Raw genomic sequence first — 20,970 nt, 5'->3', positions numbered from 1 at the left:
ATAGATTCTGAGATTTGATGGTAATTTTTTCTGCCTTCCCCCCCCCCACCCCCCCTTTCTGTAAAAGCATAAGAATTAGTTCTTTATTGAGTGGCAAAATACATGCTGTTGATTAGGTTATTCAGATCTCATAGATCTGAGACCCGTAGGTGTTTTACTATGTTCTTTTGTTTGGGGCTTAAATTGTATCCAGAGCTTTACCAGCTATTAAACAAGAATGTACACCAGCTTTTTTCCTTCTGTAAGTATCTGGTTTTGGCCAGAGTTGGAAGCGGGACTAGTGAATCCTTTGTTCTGAGTACAACAATGTTGTTCTTTTTAATGGTCTAAACATTCTAGCAATAAACCCAAAACTTCAGTTGCATTGGCACTACGGCCAGCATGGAAGTTTCATAGAGGATTCTTCTTTCAGTAAAATCAGAGTTATATTTCTATTTTCTTTCTGCTATGGATATTATTTAACTTCAAGCAATTGCATTTTTCTCAGGAAAAGATATTGTATTTGAGTCCATCAGATGTGAAGAGGTGGTGCATTTGCATCTCATGGTGCCCAGTTTATATAAAATGGGGTCCTCAGTTGTGCTGGAATATGTTTGAGTGGATGAATAAAATCACCTCTTGGTATTATCATGAGTAGATGTTTGTTTTCAAGGGTGTAATGAAAAAAAAATCTTTTAGAGTGGTGAGTATATTAAAAATGTACGTTTCTCTGAAAAAGGAGAAAAAAATATTTAATGCTCTGGAAGTTGATTTATATTCATGGTCCTTTCATCCAATGTAGAATAAGTGAGATGTATTAGTGGAACTAACTGCCTGAGTAAATTCTTTTAAGTAGCCATTGAGCTTTTACAGTTTTTAGATGTTACTTATCTAGGGGTATAAAAATAGCCCATAGGGATATTGCCAAGTCATACTAACCAGCCTCAAGACCTCTGTGTAAGAATCCTCTCACGTTCACTTGTTCTCTTTGACAGTGAGAATTGTTGGCTACGCAGAGACATTCTCTGTGTAGTCAGAGCTGGCATGGTATGCTGAGGGCATTTTTTCTCCTCCAGTATAGCTCATTTTAGAGCTGGCAGTTTGGATAGTGTGGTCCAATACAAGATGCTGAAATGTTTATTTGATTCCTTGTTCATTCTCTTCTCCTGAAAGAGCATAACTCCCTCTCTTAAATTTATGCAAAAGGAAGAGGCTAAACAGAGGCTTAGATACTTTAATAGTAATACCAAAATCCTTTTTAGGGTCTAAAAGGTGAAGAAATTGTTTTTGACAAGCATAACAAGGTTATTGGTTTCGCTGCTATTGGCTCAAATGTCCTCTATTTTTTGTCTTGGTTTTCTTTTAATTCCTTCTTCCACCGTCATAAAATCAACCATTGTTCCCATGGATCTTTAAGTTCAGCACCTCTTTCTAGGGCTGGGTTGTGCACAAAGGCACCATCATCATCAGCTTCCTAGTTTTTGAGAAAAGTGGTCTCAGCTGTATAGTTACTACTTCAAAATACACCTCAGATAAAGTCTAAGCCATTGTTTGTAACATAAGTTAACATGATTTATCATGGAGAAACACCATGCCATTCTGCTTATTCCATCACACTGAGAAAATAAATATGAGACATTTCAGTTTGACCTCTGATTTAGAAATAAAGTGAATTTAAACACTGAGAATAAACATAAAATGAAGGACATGCATTTTGAGAACTAATAACTCATTCCTACGTACTCTGGCTTTTTATCTTTCACCGTTGAATAAATTCTGGCTTATGAAGAACATTTTGTTCATTCATGGCAAAAGTAGGAATGAAAGTAATTAGCACTGCATCTAACAGTAATTTAACAATAATACTGAATTAGTTTATAACAATAATACTGAATTAGCATTACCCGTGGTCAGTGGCAGATAAAGAGGTTTTTCCAGATCATTTCATATTGCAGTTTCTCACATTTTATAGTTTCTAAAGGGCTTTTGGTAACATTCCAGTAAACAGAGTATGAGGAAAAGCTCAATAATGGTGTCTTCTGAGGCAGAAAGGATATTCGTAAACATACTATCACAAGGATACTGTAAGAATGTATTTTTAATGAACTTCTAACCATGTGTGTGTCATGCTTTCAGACATAAATAATTATTTCTGTGTTATGTGAATGTGTGCATATAGCAACTCTGCTATTCAGAGCAATTTGGAACAGGAAGACCGAAAATTGATAAAACTCAGATGAAGGGGCTACAACACCTATGGTAGGTACACCAAGATACAACACTATGCAACTGGCAAAGTAGTCTTTGGGCAAATTGAAGGCAAAGGCAAAAATACCTGTGAGGGTAGAAATGTTTTGAGGGAGAAGTGTTATACAGGTATGTTCACTTAAGTGGCATCTATGCAAATAGAATGATTCCAAACCACTCTAATGCAATAAGAAAGGGAAAACCAAAAGGGGCAAGGAAAAAAACCTCACTGTTTGGAAGTGTTGTTCTAGACCAATTGGTGAGAAGAAATGCAGCAGGCTAGGTTTAAGTACTGGAAATAAGGAAGGCAAAATCTATGAGGAGCTGAATTGTAGCTAAGGAAGTTGTGTTTCTGCATTTGCTGTCTCATTGGTTCTTGTTGGCAGACATCAGTAAAAGCATTGTACCATTTTGTTTTCTGTCTGTTCACAGTGGAACAACTTGTGGCCTAAGCTGGGTATCAGAGCTAAGTCTTTCTGACGTACCTGAGAAGACATCAAAGGAACCATTAGTACCACTACAGAATTTTAAGTTGGGATGGACATAAATTCTCTCCCCCCCAGCCTATATGCTGTGTGATTCCTGAGAGTGCAAAAAAGGGATGTAGCTGTACATTAGCTGTTCCAGCATAACTCTGCAGTGAACGGAAAGCAAATCTCAATCTGGAAGTAAAATGTGAGCACAGGTGGAAATGTTTGTGGATATGAAAGTATTTACGTGGCAGAATGGGTATGCCTGGCATCCAAATCAATTCACTCACTGAGTTCCATTTTACCTAGTAATAGTGGCCCTGTACTCTTGGTACTTCCTTGTGGTAGTCTTGACCACAACAGCCTGTCTCTTCATCTTTTTTTCTTCACTGTGGAAGCCACTGTATATTGGCCAACAGTCACTTCCCTCAGCCTGCTGGTGATGCTCTGGCTAGTGCAGCACAGTAGAGATGCTTCCAATCTCATGCTGTATTTGCTCTTTCTGACTTCCAGTCCCTACATGTTTACGTCTCCTGTTTGAGCACTGAATGAGCAGTACAATCTTTTTAGCTAAATATTTCCTAAGGGCTCTTGAAAGTCAAAATCTAAGGGGTCAGGAGGAAAAATGTTTCGAGGAGCAGGTTAAGTGATAGCTTCCTCTTCTAGTGTCCACATGTACCTCCTTTTTCTTTGTTTTCTTTTTCAGGACTGTCATGATATTTGGGTTAAACAGAGCTGAACCAAATGACTGGTGTTAGAGATCGTGATCATGACTGCATGTTTGCATGATGCTCAGTTCTTCTTGCTGAAGTCCTTTTGGAGTGTTACTTCCAGTGAATAGACCATTCACTCTGCAAAATGCAGTCATAGCATGATGTATTTTTTTTAATGTCTTCTTGTAAACCTTCTGTTACAGGCATACCACAGGCACACCCTTCAGGAGTGTTGGTTAGTGCAGTACTTTGTCTAAACATTTTCCCACTGGATCCAATCCAGTCTGGGATTGCAACTGTCTTGAGAAGGCAACAAATCATTCTGAGAAGCATCTAAATTTGCACCCATTGGTCAGAACAATGTTTATGAACAGCCAGAGCCACATGACAGAGGAGAGGGTACTCTTGAACCCTGCTAGTAATATGTGCTAAAAAAGTACCAGAGCTCCCATTTTTTTTGTATGAGTAAACCACAGAACTACATTTTTCTTGTTTGAACAACCCCTGGCAGAATGTCATGGGAAAAAACGCCAGGAAAGCAACAGGAGTCAGCCCAGAAACATTTTCGATGCTCATAATTACTTTATTTCTTATAACAAACAACAACACAAACAAATCAACAAACAGCCTTTTCAGAAACGTGCATATTCTTTGAAAGAGTATTTCAGGGCATTACAGTGATTGAGACATAGTACCTATGTGAAAAATGCAGGTAGGAAACTGTAAAGAGTAAAATAAATGCCACGTGTATACATTTTTTTTTGCTCATTTTCAGTCCTATCTCAAAAAAAAAAACAACCAAAAAACACCCCGCAACATAAATCATTGTTTACTTTTTATATAGTCGCCTTTGTATCTTATTCCTACAAGATACTTGAAAAGGATCGGTCTTGCAAAGAGTTGTATTTAGCATTATTTTCTCTCAAGCAGCCAGAGAAAATGAACAAGGAGGTCTCCTATCTCCTTGGGCTGCTTTGAACACTCTAGAGCGTTGCTTCTGTCCTCCATTTCTAGGTTGATTATAATTTAATGTTGTTGGTGACGCTATCTTCCAATTTCAGAAAGATGTATCTTAATTAGATGGAAAGTTGTGCATTTGTCAGTAGCCGTGAGCTTATACAGCAGTCTGCTACTGGTGGAATGGCTGGCCTTAATTTTTATAGTGCCATTCTCCTTGTGCTGACTCTGGAAGTTGTAATCAGAATAACTGATCCAACTTACAACATAGCAGAAAGCCTTTAAGATTTTTCAGAACTTTCTCCACACGGTTTTCCCTCCTGTGCAGGAAACAAAGAGGAAGCATGAAGACTTCAGCAGAAGGATGCCAAGTTTACTTGCAAGTAAATGAAACATTTTTTTTCCTTCATGTGTCAGCAATTAGTCATACTTACCTGGCAAGGAAGAAGGTGATATTATCTGTTATAGATGGCTTTCTTGCATCAGCTGGTAGCTAGCAGTCTTGTGGCAAAATCTTGCTGCTTGTTTTCTGTTTTCTTGAGTAGCTTTTACAGTTCAGTGATACATTAGCGTGCAGTAATTTGAGTACTGCTGTTGGCAAATTAGGTGGCAAGAGATGCATATTAGATAACTGTTGAAAATGGTGTTAGTGTGCAACTGTTCTGAGTGTAGCTTATCTATTAACTTGCTTCAGACATCTGAAAAATGGTTTGTTTCAGGATAACAATAGCCCTTGCAAAATTTTCTGTGTTTTGCTTCGTTAATCTGCTTTGGGAGCACACTTTGAAAGAGAACTTGTCTTTCTAGGTTGAGAGAACTGGACTTCCATCATTAGTCAGTAAATGGTCCTAGTTTAGAAGAGCATTTTCCCATTAGATACTGCCTTACATCACCAAAATTTATTACTAATGTACTAAAATCTCCTCTTTGCTCTTTTCTGTTTTTTGTTTTTTTTTTTTTTTCTTTTATAAGCTTAGGAACTAGTGGAGGACAACAGACCTGACACATTTTTCACATTCTTGTCACCATCAATTCTTCATCTTACCTAATTACTTACAGCTGTTCTGGTTCAGAATGTTTTTTAACCTAAGCCTCTAGTTTTACTGTTTCAAGTTTGTTAATTATATTTATGGCTAACATTTCTTATAATCAGTGTCAATTAACAAAAAAGCTATTGATAAATTCCTATAAATTTTTTCTGGTCAGTTTTTGATTGCCTTAATAGGAAGTTGTTTTTCACAACTTCCTGAAAAGTATTGCTAACTTGGTATGGGAAAATTGAATAACAACTTGGATCTTACAGTGCTAGGTTTGGCATAGTGAACATTGTCTAGTGACTTGAACACACTTTTTCATTGTTTACCTATTCAACTGATCATTCCTACCCCCTCCCCCCAACTGCCCCCTTAGAGTTTAGTGCAGTCTATTCTCCTTTAAAATACCATCCCATAGTGTCTAAAGACTCAGTGTGCATGTTTTCAGAAGCTTGAGTTCCAGTCTGCGTGAAGAACCTATAACTAAAGCAGTCATACATGGATGATGCACTGACATGAACGCTTTCTCCCACCTCATTTTTTCCTGTGCATCATAGACTCATTTAGGTTGGAAAAGACATCTAAGATCATCTAGTCCAACCTTTAATCTAGCACTGCCAAGTCCACTGTTAAACCATGTCACTAAGCTCTACGTCTACATGTTTTTTGAATACCTCCAGGGATGGTGACTCAACCACTTCCCTGGGCAGCCTGTTCCAGTGCTTCACAACCCTTTCAGTGAAGAAATCTTTCCTAATATCCAACCTAAACCTCCCCTGGCACAGCTTGAGGCCATTTCCTCTTGACCTATCATTGTTGCTTGGGAGAAGAGACCAATCCCCACCTTGCTATAGGCTCCTTTAAGTTAATTGTAGAGTGTGTTAAGGTCTCTCCTGAGCCTCCTTTTCTCCAGGGTAAACAACCACAGCTCCCTCAGCTGTTCTCTATAAGGCTTGTTCTCTAGACATTTACTAGCTTTGTTGCCCTCCTTTGGACATGCTCCTGCACCTCGATGGCCCTCTTCTAGTGATGGGTGCCAAACTGAGCACTGTTTGTGAGGTGCAGCATCACCAGAGCTAAGTACAGGGGGACAATCACTTCTCTAGTCCTGCTGGCTACACTATTTCTGATACAAGGCAGGATGTTGCTGGCCTTCTTGTGAATCACCACTAGGTGAGTGACAAGTTTGAAAAAGAAATATGGTGGATTTTGTGCTCTAATTCTGGCAGGCAGTATTTTATTTAAAAGTAATTCTTTAAAAGAAAAAGCTATATGCATTTTTAGCAGTAATCCATTTAACTGTTTTAGGTGTGGACATTTTTGAGGGGATTTTTTCTTCTTTTGGTGTAAAGCAAGAGATTTCTTCTCTAGAACAATTCAGTACAAACACAGCAAAAAAACCTCCTGCCCCATCCTGGTGACTTTAATTGTATTCAGAATATAGCATCCCCATCACTTGAACAACAGGTAGCAAAATGATGGCTTTCCTGATCAAAGGTTGTAGTGGTTTTACCCAGCCGGGCAGCTGAGCTCCACCACAACTGCTTTCTCACTCCCCCTCCTAAAAGGGAAAGGGGGAGAGAAAATACAATGAAAATGATGCAAGGGTTGAAATAAGGACAGGGAGATCACTCAATAGTTATCATCATGGGCAAAACAGACTCAGCATAGGTAGATTAATATAATTTATTACCTATTGCTAACAAGCTAGAGCAGTGAGAAACTAAAAACGAACTAAAGGCACCTTCCCCTCATCTGCCCTCTTCTACGTCCTCCCCCTGAGCAGCACAGGGGAATGGAGGCTGTGGTCAGTCCCTAATGCTTTGTTTCTGCTGCTCCTTCATGGTCACTCTCTGCCACTGCTCCAGTGTGGGGTCCCTCCCATGGGATGCCGTCCTTCCCGAACTGATCCTGCATGGGCTTCCCACAGGCAGCAGCTCTTCAAGAACTGCTCCACTATGGGTCTGTACCATGTGGAGGCTCTCCATGGGCTGCAGCCTCCTTCAGGTCAGATCTGCCTGCTCCAACGTAGGCTCCTCCACAGGCTGTGGTGTGGAGATCTGCTCCTCTGTGTTACCCCATGGGCTGCAGGGGGACAGCCTGCTTCACCATGGTCCAGGAAAACTTCTGCTCTGGCACCTGGAGCCCCTCCTACACTGACCTTGGTGTCTGCAGGGCTGTTTCTCACTCCTTGTTCTCCCAGATGTTGTGGTGTGGCAGGCTTTTTCCCTCCTTAAATCTGCTCTCACAGAGATGCAAACAAAATCGCTTATTGGCTCAGCTCTGGCCAGCAGCAGGTCCCTTTTGGAGCCAGCTGAAACTGGCCCTTATCTAACATGGGGCAGCTTAGGGATTCTTTTCACAGTGGCCACTCTTGCAGCCCTCCACTACCAAAACGTTGCCATGTAAACCCAACACAAAGGTGCACAGTAAAACTTGGTAGCTTCTTCATTTCTCTTAATTTCTTAGGGAGTTCTTGTCTTCTGTTGTCATACTTGGGATGTTGTCTTCTGTTCTGTGCTGCATGTGAACCTTACCTTTGTTTGAGTCAAGGAAATACCAGAAACTATCAACTGGTTGGGCTGAGGAAGGCAGATCTCTGAACATTAGCATTAAGGATGTGCAGCCAAGGTCACCACTGTTTTAAACCATTTTGAAGTTGTTTTGCTCTTTAACACCAACCTAAGCAGAGGAGCATCCGTTTTTCCAGTGAGATGTTGGTCCTGTTATAATTCTCTTATGCTTTTTAAAACCACTGAGTACTGCCTCCTGGCCAGATTGGAAGTTGGATAGTTCTGTCTTGTATTTTCTTAATTTCAAGTCCCTCTACTGACTGCTGCTTCCAGATGTTATGCTGGATAGCTTTCTTTAAACTGCTTTATAATAGTTCTTCTATATTTTCTTCCACTGTGGGCAGTGACATTCAATCTTCCTTAGTTCTTGCTAGTTTCGTTTTATATAGCAGCTTGGATGAAGGGTCCTACTGAAATGTTAATGTGCAATCTTCAGTGGTTGTGCAGATCGAGTGCTGGAATTCTAGATTGTGTCAGGACAAATGATTGTTATAATGCTGGAGATACCTTGCCAGAGTAGCCTATTTGTAGGAATATAGAAACTGATTTTTCTAGAGCTAAGAATACATAGTAATTTCATCATAGAATCATCACAGAATGGCTTGGGTTGGAAGGGACCTCATCTCATTCCAGAGATGATCTTCCAAGGGAAGATCATCTCAGTCATCTCATTCCAATCCTCCTGCTGTGGGCAGGGATGCCACCCCCTAGATCAGGTTGCCCAGGGTTTCAACACCTTCAGGGATGGGGCATCCACAGTTTCTCTGGTCAACCTGCTCCAGTGCTTCACCACCCTCTGAGTGAAGAATTTCCTCCTAACCTCTAATCTAAGTCTCCCCTCTTTTAGTTTAAAGCCACTCCCCCAATTTCAAGCCCTACAAGCAAGCTCCCTGGCAGTGGTTTTAGTTGCTCTAATGAAAGATGTTGCTTATTAAAGAAAGGCTTGTAAGGGTGCAGCATCTACGGTGCTTCCCTTTAATCACATTTGAACACTTGATTAGATAATCAAGAAGCATTGTTATGTAAGGGATGAAAGGAACCATTTGGAGAAGGTGTGTAACTAGGCTCTTCCTCTGTCAATGTCAAAACTTCCTATCTGTATTGCAATTGAAATGAAAGCAATCAGGGCAAGGCCCAACAATGTATAACTTGCTTGCAGGACTGAGCATTACAATGGGCTTTTGGCATTCCAGGTTTTTTGCATCAGCTCAGCAGTGGGAATGATTACGTACCCAGTAAGATTTCAGACACACCAAAACAAAACCTGAAAATCACCACCAAAACAAAACTGTAATAACAGTGGTGACAAGAGGATGAGTTCCATGTTAGGGGATGGAAACTGATTATGGTTTTTGTAGCTCTAAGTCTGGAATACCAGATTCTGCAATTAATGCTGGGATCAAGATCCAAGTGTGAATGCACCAAACTGTCCTTTTCACGCTTCTTCCATCCTCCCTTTTGGGACCTTTTTAATTATTAGGCAAGAAACATTAGTAATAACATATTTCACTGTCATGTATTTTTAACCAATAGTCTAGTTTCAGTCTTGGAAGCACAAAATTAAAATCAGCTGAAGTGGTAAATGTGGAATAAATCACATCAATATCTGTCAGACTATAAAACTCCCTCCCCCTCAATGAACAGAATCAAAGTCCAGATTTATAATAGTAATTAATAGGTCTTGCAATAGCAACTCTTTGTCTGTCTCAGGTTGGGTGTTATAGGCAAGAATGTACTTTAAGGTGTAGCAGAGGAACTCTAAGTGGTTTGGCTTATGGAAGGTATGCCAGCGCCCAAGATTGCTTTAAGAAGAAAGTTAGTTTCAGGGCTCTGTGAAGAAATGCCAAGTCTTGCACATTTGGAATTATCAAATGTAATCTTGAGACACTGCTTCAGTTGCAGTTCTGTTATGTCCATGATAAAATAATGGCATTCACCAGAAACCTAGAAATCCATGATAACTATTGGCTTCCTTTTTTCCCTAGTCACACTGTGTCATGTATGGTAAAGAACAGATTTGTTACCTTTGTACATTGCTTTCAGGCCCCCAAAGAACACAGGCATGACTCTGCTCCGATTCTAAATTCTTCTCTGCTTCACGGTACTGTGCTTTTCACACACTGAGCTTTCCCTCCATCTCTCCTGTGTTGAGTGGCAGGTGGTTGCCACTTTTACTGTGTTCTGCTGTTGTGTTAGAGCATCTGATACCTGTGTGGCCACAGGACAATCAAGATCCTGTCCTCTCCTAGACCTTTCAGATAACTGTCTATTCATGCATATATAGCAAAAAATACTGTTCTGAAGGGGGCAAAACATTCTTATGGGAATATTGATGTCCCACACCATAACCATCTACTAGAGGGGGCTGAAAAGTGACGTATGAGTGATTATCAGAAATGGTCTTTGCACTATTGCCTTCTATGTCACAGACTGGCAATGTCCTACTAGAAAGCATATTTTACCTAGATTTTGTTATTTTCCACTGGCAGTATTTTATGACAATACATATTCTCTAGAGATTTGCTCTCCTTTGCTGTTTAGGCTGGGGAAGCAAATGTCAGGTCTGTTTTTTTCATTCAAGAAGTAAGTGTGTGAGTAAAGGCAGGGGCAAAAGTGTACTTTCTAGGATTTGGAAGAAACCAAGCTAAAAATCCTTAATGGTGTTTGTTTTGAAACAGTTTCTGCAATGGATAGCAGCTGTTCTTCCAAAGGAAACAGTGAGAGAAACTATAGTTTTATCCAGTGTGCAGTGACTTAAACACCCAGCATGAGTCTCAGTCTCCACTATGTACTTCTAGAAATCGGTGTTCTCCAAAGCACAGAAATTATGAGCCCATCATTATTTTGGGGCTTCTTGCTAAGATACAGGCTTAGTGTTTTTTTCTATCATGCATGAGAAGATTTGCCCCTATGTCAATGCCTCATTGTCAAAATACCACCTTGAGAGAATTTTTACTTCTTAATTACAAGTCTTGTGAAGATTTTTTATTTTTATATGTATATTTACATTTACAACCCCATCACTTTAATATAGCTTTTAAGCAATGAGCTGTAAAATACCATTCCAATTCAAAAATACACGCTTCTAGACTCTGCTCTTGTGTAGACAAATGTTCAAAAATAATTCAGAATGGATTATTTTTGTAATAAAAATATTTTGGCAATTTTAAATTAGAAATTTATCTAGCAACATGCAGAACTAGTGTTCTCTACCTGGAATTCACTGAGATGATTAATGATAGAAGACTAATATCTTTATGTATACTTAGTAAAACTGGAAGCAAGTTTTGAAGGGTCTTTTGGTAATTGTTGGAAATATTTCAATTGAAAATAAACCTACAAGGTTTTCACAGTAAACTGGCAGGTTATGTGATGAAAATCGTTTTGTTGTGGAAGAGAGGGTTACATATAAAAACTGCAAAAATGTGGTCTTTATATAGGATAGTGAACAAAGATTGTTCAATGGTCCTGTGAACGTTTCAGAGTTGTAGGACTGAACTGAGACTAAGGTGGACATCTTCTGAAGGGTTCTGCCGGTAAGTAAATTGCAAACACAAAAGGTTTCCAAGAGAGTTTAATAAATAATGAAGTTCTTTCTGTACTGTATAAACTATAAATACACCATGCAGTCCTTTTATAACTTAAAATAATTTACAAGCTGAGGTAGGGGGGTAGGAGGATGTTGTTGTGGGGTTTAGCTCCATCTCAGGGTCTCCCTGACTTCCTGCTAAGCACACACACGCAGGCTGTGTCAATTCGAATAAACCGCCAGGCTGCTTGCTTGCCCTCCATTGTCAGTGCTTTGACAAAGGTGTGTGTTGTGGTGCAGTAAGAGTTCCAGTGCTTCGCATCAATCCCTCGGCACCCACTGGAGACTGGCTTAGGGTCCCTGCACTTGGTCTCAAAAAAGTACTGTTTAAAAATGTTGTTGTTAATGTTGACCTCTCCCAACACTGTCACCTCTTTGCCTTTGATGTCAGTGGCTGTGGTTTTGTCCCCAACCCACATGCTGACACTGTCACACACTGAGAACTCTCCCCGGTGCAATACAGGATGCGCTGTCCTCTTGGTCCTGGCAGTCCTGTTGAGAGAGACTGCACTGCTGAGCTGTCCCATATTCTGTCCTTGCCCTGACACTGGAGGGGGCCGTGTGCTGAACAGGACCCGAGGAGACCGGAAACGCTTCTTCTTAAATAAATTTGGGTCCATGGTAATATTTATACCTTCTCTTCTACCTATCGTCCAAGTAGAGTGGCTGTGGGTTGTCTGTGGAGCTGCCTTGGAAATGTGGTGTCCGTTACTCTGGTGGGATTTGGGTAGGGAGTGTTCTGCAGGATACTCCAGTGGAGCATTGTCTTCTGACTTTGGAGCTGCCTGTGTGCCGATGAAAAAAGCTATAATCAGAGTGTAGTACAGCATGGACATTACGCTATGCACCTAGAATGAAAAAAAAAAAATGTAGTATTACTGTAAGCCATGCTGGCAGAAACAGATGCTATTGCTGACAATAAATTTGTAAGATACCCAAGATCATGTAGATTTCATCAGGTATTCATGTGGGTGCCAGATGTTGTTCTTCCGGGATAGCTCATTCAGACAGTATAGAAGTTCTTAATAAAGTGAGAACATTAGAAAATAATAGCTAAATTGTTATTAATTCCTCTGGTATTTGTTATTAGAACACTGTTTATGAAGGACTTGTTTGGTGTTATTAATGTGGAGACCATATGGTGACAGCATGTTCCCAGGAGTAAAATCTCTAGTGATTTTTGGCAATAACCTTGTTGGTCAGGGCTGGTCTCTTGGCTGCATATACCCTCTAGAGTAGTAAGAATAGAAGCAGGACTTTGGCTAAAGTAGCTTGTCCATTTAGTTCATTTGTCTACAGGTGTGTCCTTTGGGCTAGGGTGGGGACCACCACCAAGACGTTATTTGTATAAGTGGGGGAACCCCAGTGAATCCTGCCATTATCGCACACTCACGGCCACACTTACCTGCCATGTGGACATGCCCCAGCACTCTGGCTGGCTCAGCAGCCTCCAGCAGCCTCCATCTATCCCATCTGCCCTTTCAGGACGCACCACATTGCTGATTTTGGGCAGATAAAGCCCAGGCTCCTTCCCAGAAGAGCTCAGACATCACATGTCACAAGGGCAGATGGGATTTGTCCAAGTTCAGGCTGCCTATTAGGACAAATATGGATATTACATAGGAGCACCATGTGATAGGCTATTTCTGGTTGGTATCTTAGGTACAGCATAGTTAAAACCATTGGGGTCATAGTTCTGGGTATATAGAGAAACACCATCCTTTTTTTCAGAGTGCTGTGAACAAGAAGTTGCACAAATGTCTCTGTATAGTATATCTAAAGCCAGTGCTAGTCTTCCTTTGGGCTGGAGAATATGCACGTCTGTTTGGGTGTGGAAAAATGTAAGACAAATATCTAAAACATCTCGAAGAACAGTATTATGCTGGAAGACCAGTAGCAGTAATACCTTGTTAGGTTAATTACCATGTGCTGGCTAATTCAGCTACGTGCTAGGTAACAAACGGGTGGCAGGCATACTGGGAATAAGAGAGACTCAAAAAGGATCTCAAATTGCAGCTAAAGGCAGACATTGCATTTCCTCTCTGAAGAACTAGTAAGTAGAGACAGTATAAACAGAAAAAAAAAACCTTCAAGCCAGGCTCCTCCCCTGGCTCGGTGCTTTGTTTTGCCTGACATGTCTCAGCTGGCCCTGAATTACACTGTGTCCAGCCAGCAGGCAGGCAGCTGCACATAAACTGGACAAACAGGGTTTTTCAAAAGAGGAATCAAGTTCTGCAATTTCACTGTGATTTCCCAGCAAGTTTTAATGTTTTTCCTGGGTGTGGGTCAATGACAGTTGAAGTTCCCCCTTTCTGTTCATCTTTCTTAGACTAGAATTCAAAGCATCACTAAAGCACTCACTAGGGCTTTAGCTTTGCTAGAACACAATCTTGTAGAAAATGTAGAACCCTTAGATGTCCCATAGGATCTCATGTGGATACTTTTTATCTTTGACAAGAGCTGAAATGAAATAAACAGCTGTGTTTGTGCAGGGCTGGACAAGCATTTAAGAAACCAGCAAGAGATGCCAAACAGAGGTAGTGACTGAACAGGATAAAGATGTTACAGTCCGTCCATCAGGGGGACAAAAGGAGACGAAGTCCAAAAGCCATATTAGCAGATCTCTCTGCAACCATTAGGCTGGAAGACCTGGGAACAATATGATGATAAGGAGAGTCAAATCTCTCCCACAGAGAAAACCTTTACTTATCCAGCTATTTTAATTTACTTAAAACAAGTCTGAGGGTTGCTGCTTACCCACATGCTGCTCACGCTTGAGCAGTCATCATTATCTGTATAAGGAAATAAAGCTGGGTGTAGCTCAATAACTTGGCTATGCACAATTCAAAGTGTAACCCGTTGTTCAACAACCAAATTAAAATCAGATGGTTCATTACATCTCTAAAAAGTTAGCTTTTCCAACAGAAATGTTAATGGAAAAGGTTTGCAGAACAAACTCCAGGCACAATTTAGGCATGCCAATAGCAGCCTCAACCTATTGTGTTTATACGTAAAGCCTGTTTTTATCATTTCCTTCTATAGGATAGAGGCATAGCAATGCCAGCAAAAAGCTCATTTCTGGTTTTGTGCCATACCTTTCTTCTCTGAGCTTCTTTTTTAGGTTGCATACGCTAACATTATTGTTTTAAGGCCATTAACACAAAACCAGACAGAGACAGACAAAATGTATTTGGAATACCTGGTAGTTTTCCTGAAGATTCAAAATCGAGTCTTTTCATCAATTATTAAATTATTGGAAAATGAAAACCAAACAGATTTAAAGAGTGGATTAGTCTTGATGACAACACAAGCAAAAAAATAAATAAAATTTAAAGAATATGTGTGTCTTAAGACTTGGGATTGTGACTTTTTCTGACGTACAGCTATTTTAAGGGCTGTTTTGGGGGGTTATTTCTAAACTTTGTCATGTGCATAGCTACTGAATCCTTTAATGGTGCTTTCCGAATGTGTTCAGAGCACATGCCATGTGCAGCCACCTGAGCTTCCAGGAGATGCATAGCTGCCATTTTTAGTGCTGGTTGTACAATGTTTGTCACATTGGCCGCAAAGGTTACTACAAGCCTTTCAATACCAAAAATGCAAGAACTGTACTAAAACAGAGGATATTTAGTGAGCACTGTGCCATCTAAGTGGACCATCTCTCATTACACATAAACATTCCCCAGAAAAGGTGCGTCTGGAAGCAGAATAAGAAAAGAAAGAGTAAATGGAAACTCCCATTTTAGCCAGACAATAGCTAGCTAGCAGATATCAGTGAAGCAACTTGTTTAGTATTTCAAAGAACTAAGCATTTCCCAAAATTTCTAAAAATAATGCAAATTGCTCTCATCTTCACTCTTCAGAAGACAGATCCATATTTTTTTTTTAAGTTCAGAATGACAATTCTCATCCTCATTTATATATTAGTTAAGTGTCTTGCTACCTATTTTTATGTAAACATTTCTGGTGTAGGCATTCGGGCTACTGTGTGATACTGGTAATATGTGATTTCAGTCTGCTCTGAAAAAGTGTGTGTGTTGTGCTTACCTCTGAGTATACTGCACAAAAAACTGCTCCCCAGAAAGGTCTTTATTTCATCCAGATGCTGAGCTGGGCTTGGCTGCAACATGCCATCGGGCCAGTTTGGCAGCGTAGCTGAGTCTGGGAGTTGCTTACTCTGCGTTCCACTAGAAGTAGAAGTATTTGTTTCAGTAATTAGCCAGCAAATAAGTGTTTTCAGTACCCTTCCCCACTTGATAGCAGGAGTTCAGGGACAAATCCACTCGCTTGGCTTTGTGAACTGTGCTTTTTTCACTTTTATGGTGTAATAATTGTCTAAGTGCAGTTCTTGACTTTCAAAAGCACCATGTTTGTAAGACAGAGCTACCTTTTTTGACACCTTCCTCAGGCAGGGCCACCTAAAGCAGGTTGCCTGGACCTTTATAGTGCCTGCAGGACGTGAACCTATCTGTGCCCTATCCATTCATGTGCTCTGCACACATCTTAATTATACGGTTTATGGCCCATGCCTTCTATCCTTATGATGCCCCGAATCCTGCAAGTCCTGAAGGATCCCTAAAGGACTTCCAATGCCAATTACTTGCAACTGACTGTTCAGAATGTATAGTAGGTTGCCAATGTACTAAACATTCTGAACAGTCAGTTGCAAGTAATTTCAGTTTATTCTTTAAGTTTTTGTTAACACATACAGTGAACGTGTGTAATATTTCATACAAAATACTATCTACCAACAGGAGAGTTCCAGCTTCCCCACCCACCCCATCACTGTTTGAGTTGTGTATGAAGACATGCTGTTGCAAAGTTCAAAGGGCTGTTTTGTTATAGCATCGTTTTTAGTGAAAGTGAGTGGAGAAAAGTACGCAGATCAGAGTGATGAAACATCTCACAAGTTATCCAGTGATAGTGACGGGACTCTGCTGATTGTCTGGAATCAGCACTGCTTCAGTGAAGAGATGATACCTAAAATCTTTCATTCAGACATGGAAAAAATAAATTCTAAGGCTCTTATTCTGCCAGACCAAAAAGACACTCTGTGCTAAGAGCTAGTGAATTGGTCAACCTCAATGCTGGGTGTCTGCAATTTTAGGAAGAAACAGAAAATCAGTGTTCTGCCAAAATAAAACTTGGAGTGCAGCTTGGGATGGTGTTATAGGGTGGGAAATAAGCATGTCCTTTACCTGATGAAACCTCTTAATCAAGACATTTGGCAAACTAGCAATAGTGAGGTAAAAAGACAGGAACCACGTTTCATTTCTGGCTGCAAGAAAATGAGTTATAGTCTTTCTGTTCTAGGCCGGCTTCCTTTTTTCAAGAGCATTCAAGCAGGAATCAGGTGAGAGGTGGAAACATACCTGAGTCTTCCTGGCTTAGGAGAGAATCTGAAGAACTTTCACAGGACAAATGCCTTAGAATTTATGTTTTTTTGGTATGTGATTCAAAGTGAGACTAAATTAGCCATTTGCCTGGGATACTCTTTTCATTGAGGCAACAGTTCTGTGTAATGTTTTCATAACTGATGTAGATGATGGACTTACGTGTATACTAAGTAAGTTTGCAGACAAAAGTAGGAGGAGCTGTCAGCTCCCTCAAGGGTAGAGGGGCCTTGCAGAAGATCTTGACAAATTGGAGGGCTATGCAATCACCAGCTGTATGAAATTTAACAAGAGCAAGTACTGGATTCTGCACCTGGGATGGGGCAACCCTGGCTGTACATACAGACTGGGGGATGAGAGGCTGGAGAGCCCTGTGGAAGGGGATCTGGGGTACGGGTTGACAGAAAGCTGAATCTGAGCCATCAGTGTGCCCTGGCAGCCAACAGGGCCAGATGTGCCCAGGGTGCCTCAGGCATTGCACTGCCAGCTGGTAAGGGAAGGGATTGTCCTGCTGTGCTCTGCTCTGGTATGGCACCAGTGCAGAGCAGAACGGGACAATCACCTCCCTCGACCGAATAGCAGTGGCAGTTGGCCCTCCTGGCTGCCAGGGCACACTGCTGGCTCATATTCAGCTTGATATCAACCACAACACCCAGATCCCTCTCTGCGGGGCTGCTGTCCAGCCCAGTCTGTACGTATAGCCAGGGTTGTCCCACCCCAGATGCAGGACCCAGTAAGGCTCAATTCTTCCAATTAGCTTTTGGTAACTGTGTGATCTGAATGTTGATTGCCACACAGTGTAGCTGAATGTGAGTGTTGTGATGGGATGGAGAGCAAAAAGTGGAAAAAGACAATGGAAAACCCTTTTCTTCATTATTCATTTGTTAGAGGTTAAAGCTTTGTCAAAGCTTTTGATGAGAGACTTGAAAGACCAGGAAAATAAACAAAAACCTGGTGGAGCAGTCAGTAATTAATTCCATACTGCTGTGTTACAGTTCTACCAGCATGAAAGTGAAAACTGAGACCGATCCTTGGGTTTATAACAGGACAATTCAGACACCTCACATAATTGTTGGCAAACTACTGAGCAGGTGGGACCATCCTCAGCATGCATAGTTTGCTGCTGCTTGAACTGAAGGAACAAAATTTTTCCAAAATGCTTTGAGAAGCCTTTCTGTTGTTGTCTGCACTGCACCATTGAAGCTCCAATTATATATCAGTTTTATTCTAGGCACTTAGTACTTGTTGCACACATTTTTGATCACAGGCACATTGAAATTACAGTTTTCTGAGCTGAAAGTGATCTGTTTTCTTTATTCCCCCAATTACACAGAAATACCTAATTACTTGTTTCTTATTCCATGTGCAATTCACACTTTATAGAGAGACGGAATCAATGTAGAGATATTAGAGTTCAGAAATGGCAATCCTACCTACACATTAATTCTCTGAAGATTTCCATTATATGGAGTGGGAACACTATTATTTGCTTTACTTTTGTATGCATTGTTGTGTCCACAAAAAAACTTCTGCTGATGTAGCCAATCTACAGCTGTGTATCTATACAAGAGACTACGGGATTTGTTTAAATCAGAATTAAGTTAGGTAAAAATGGCTAAGGCTCAATTTTTGGAATTGTGTAGTGCTGATTTACCATCTTTATGTATTAAATTCAATTTAAGAAATGAAGCGGTAAGGTTCGAAACGTCTTTTAATACTAAGATGTTTTCAAACCCACTGAATTAAAGTTATTTTACGTAGACTTTTTACACACATTGGAGTCTTCAAGATACAAACAGTTTGTTTAGATATGGCTAGGAGAAAAAAACAAAAAACAGGACTCTTGAGATGAATACTATCAGCTTATACTGCGGTATTCTTAAATGAAAAATGCAAGTCCTACAATGATTTCCAATCCATGCCATTTCAGCAAAAATGACTTGCGGAACACTCAAATATACATTTGGTAGTGAAGAGTAATTAGGCTGTTAGATCACAGGAACCAATGATAATGTGTGAGACTTACTTGTCTCATAAGTCTTGAGGTTTGTGTTTTTTTTTTTTTTCTTCCCTGACAAGGTAAAGTGAAGCACTAGAATTGAATTGGTCTATTAATGTGATATTACTATCCATAAAAATTAGTAAAAATGAAGTATATTTGTCTGTAATACAGAATATTTTTGGTACCTTATGTTGATGGAGGAAACTGTACAGCTTTCTAATTGCACAGTCACCAGATTCCATTAAAGGAGCTCCTCAACTTGTAAGGGAAGAGATAAATTAATGCTCAGTTTGGCTCAAATACAGCAAACAGATACTTTTCTAAATAGAAATAACCTTAGGCAATAAACATAAGCATAGAATGTTGTAGTCTAAAGGATGATACAATTTGGAATGTTGTTTTCTGTCATTCTTAAAGCTGTTGTTGGATTTTATGGTTGTGCAAAAAAATAAACAGGAAGCAGCACATTTGAATCTTTTTGTCTTCGTGATTACAGAAATGCTTATGTATTTTGAACTTATGAAATGAAGCACATTTCAGAAGTGAGCTCCCTTGTGCAAATAACATCAATGCTCTCAACTCTCATGCAGTTCATGCAGAAGGTGTGGAAGAGCAAGGGAGCATGCTTGTGAGAACAGTCCCCAAAGTATCCCCAAAGTATCTGATAATACTTCTCCATTTCAGAGATGAGGAGTGGTTGCTTTATACAAGAATGACAAAAGGTTCATACTATATAGGGTTTGAACCATCAGTGAAGTTTGTGCAGTTCTCTGTAATTACACAATATGGGGAATGTGTGCTGTGCTAAGGCTACTTTTAGCTGATGATTTGCAGCTGGTAAACTGCCACTTATTTTCTGATGTTATTTGCAGTGATGGATTATATGCTTGGATGTCTATGCAGCAAACAGGATTAGAGGTCACCAAAACAAGCAACAAGTAGTGTATTAGTTTTATATCACTGCTTCTGGTTAAAGGAAAAATGAGGGAGGCAGTTGATGCTGAGGTTGCTGTTAAAGAGAAAGTGTCTATTGGCACACCCTCACTTTGAACCGGTATCTGAATTAAGATTTTGCAATAGCAATGGAGGGAAAAAAAAATTCTGAGACCTGGAAGGCATTGAAGGGAATCCTTAAGCCATTATGACTAAGAACAGTGTCAGAGGCACTGCATTTCAACTTTCTCTTGATCTTAGCTGATGAGCAAGAAAATAAGAATTTCTAATGGACTCAAGATTTAATTCCTCTATTACATGTACTGTGACTCATCCTGTCAATAAGAGATTTATGTATGCTGAAGAGCCATTTGGAACTACCTGTGTCTCATGCACTTCCTTTTGTTCTAAAGGCCTCTAGTACCAAAATGCTCTGAGTATTTATAGGGAGAGCAGTACACTGAGAAAAATGCTGCCCTGCAGCAATTATCGTACATCGTGTCACCATGATCATCACCATCACAGGACGTGCTACAAACATGGACCTATCTGCTTCTAGATTTCTGATTCAAGTTTAGTCTAGGCAATGATAATAACAAGAATGCTTGATAGCCCGTGATGCTTGTGTCCATTTTGGATAGTTAAAGGAAAAGAGTGCTATGAATGATGATCTGCAGGGTGATGAGGAGACACCAAATTGGAAACTGATAACGATTTGGAAAACATTTGTACTTAAGCTTTATTTTATGCTTATTGGGGCATAAGTAATGGGAATGGCTTATCTGCAGGAGCCTAATTTTGTCACTGCTATCCTCTGGAACCAGTACATAAATGTTTCAATTGCTAGTGCCTCTGCAGAGAAGCAGCCTTCAGATAATACTATCACTGCACTAGTCTTCCCAGGGCCCACTTCAGAGGATGAACTCCCAGCAACACAGAGGTCTCCTAAAACCCCATTTTTCTTGTCCTGAAACCTCAGCCATAAGTAATGAAACAAAGGAGTACAATTCCTTTGTTTTCTGAACATGTTTTGGGCCCCCCAAAAAAATGCTTTGGGACTTTATTGTCCATCACCTTTCT

The 20,970-nt window shown here is 40.2% G+C and overlaps 2 protein-coding genes across 53 annotated transcripts in view; one reads left to right on the top strand and one right to left on the bottom strand.

Annotated features, from left to right (window-relative positions):
• Positions 1–20,970, top strand: part of LOC121059350 — a 143,204-nt gene that overhangs the window by 46,905 nt on the left and 75,329 nt on the right. For 3 of the 49 annotated variants that reach the window (XR_005814545.1, XR_005814546.1, XM_040536114.1), the window contains exons 1-2: positions 3,425–3,644; positions 4,695–4,749. The exons of 42 other annotated variants lie outside the window; for them this stretch is intronic. The gene's annotated coding sequence lies outside the window, so the exon portion shown is untranslated. Of the gene's footprint in view, positions 1–2,158; positions 2,239–2,658; positions 2,758–3,424; positions 3,645–4,694; positions 4,750–20,970 lie in introns of those variants that run through there. 4 more of the 49 variants (XR_005814543.1, XR_005814534.1, XR_005814540.1 and 1 more) reach the window with 2 other exon arrangements.
• The window catches only part of NGF (nerve growth factor), a 35,382-nt gene continuing 25,943 nt past the window's right edge, over positions 11,532–20,970 (bottom strand). The window contains exons 2-4 of one of the 4 annotated variants that reach the window (XM_040536113.1): positions 15,610–15,749; positions 12,968–13,156; positions 11,532–12,347 (exon numbers count right to left, since the gene is read on the bottom strand). In XM_040536113.1, coding sequence (XP_040392047.1) covers positions 11,679–12,347; positions 12,968–12,982 — 684 coding nt within the window. In that variant the 5' untranslated portion in view covers positions 12,983–13,156; positions 15,610–15,749 and the 3' untranslated portion in view covers positions 11,532–11,678. Of the gene's footprint in view, positions 12,411–12,967; positions 13,157–15,609; positions 15,750–20,970 lie in introns of all 4 variants that reach the window. The other 3 variants (XM_040536110.1, XM_040536111.1, XM_040536112.1) reach the window with 3 other exon arrangements.

Source organism: Cygnus olor, chromosome 24 (genome assembly GCF_009769625.2).
Source record: "Cygnus olor isolate bCygOlo1 chromosome 24, bCygOlo1.pri.v2, whole genome shotgun sequence".
NCBI classification, from domain to species: domain Eukaryota; kingdom Metazoa; phylum Chordata; class Aves; order Anseriformes; family Anatidae; genus Cygnus; species Cygnus olor.
Note: the sequence above shows the minus strand (reverse complement) of the source record. Positions and strands in the feature narration are given on the sequence as shown.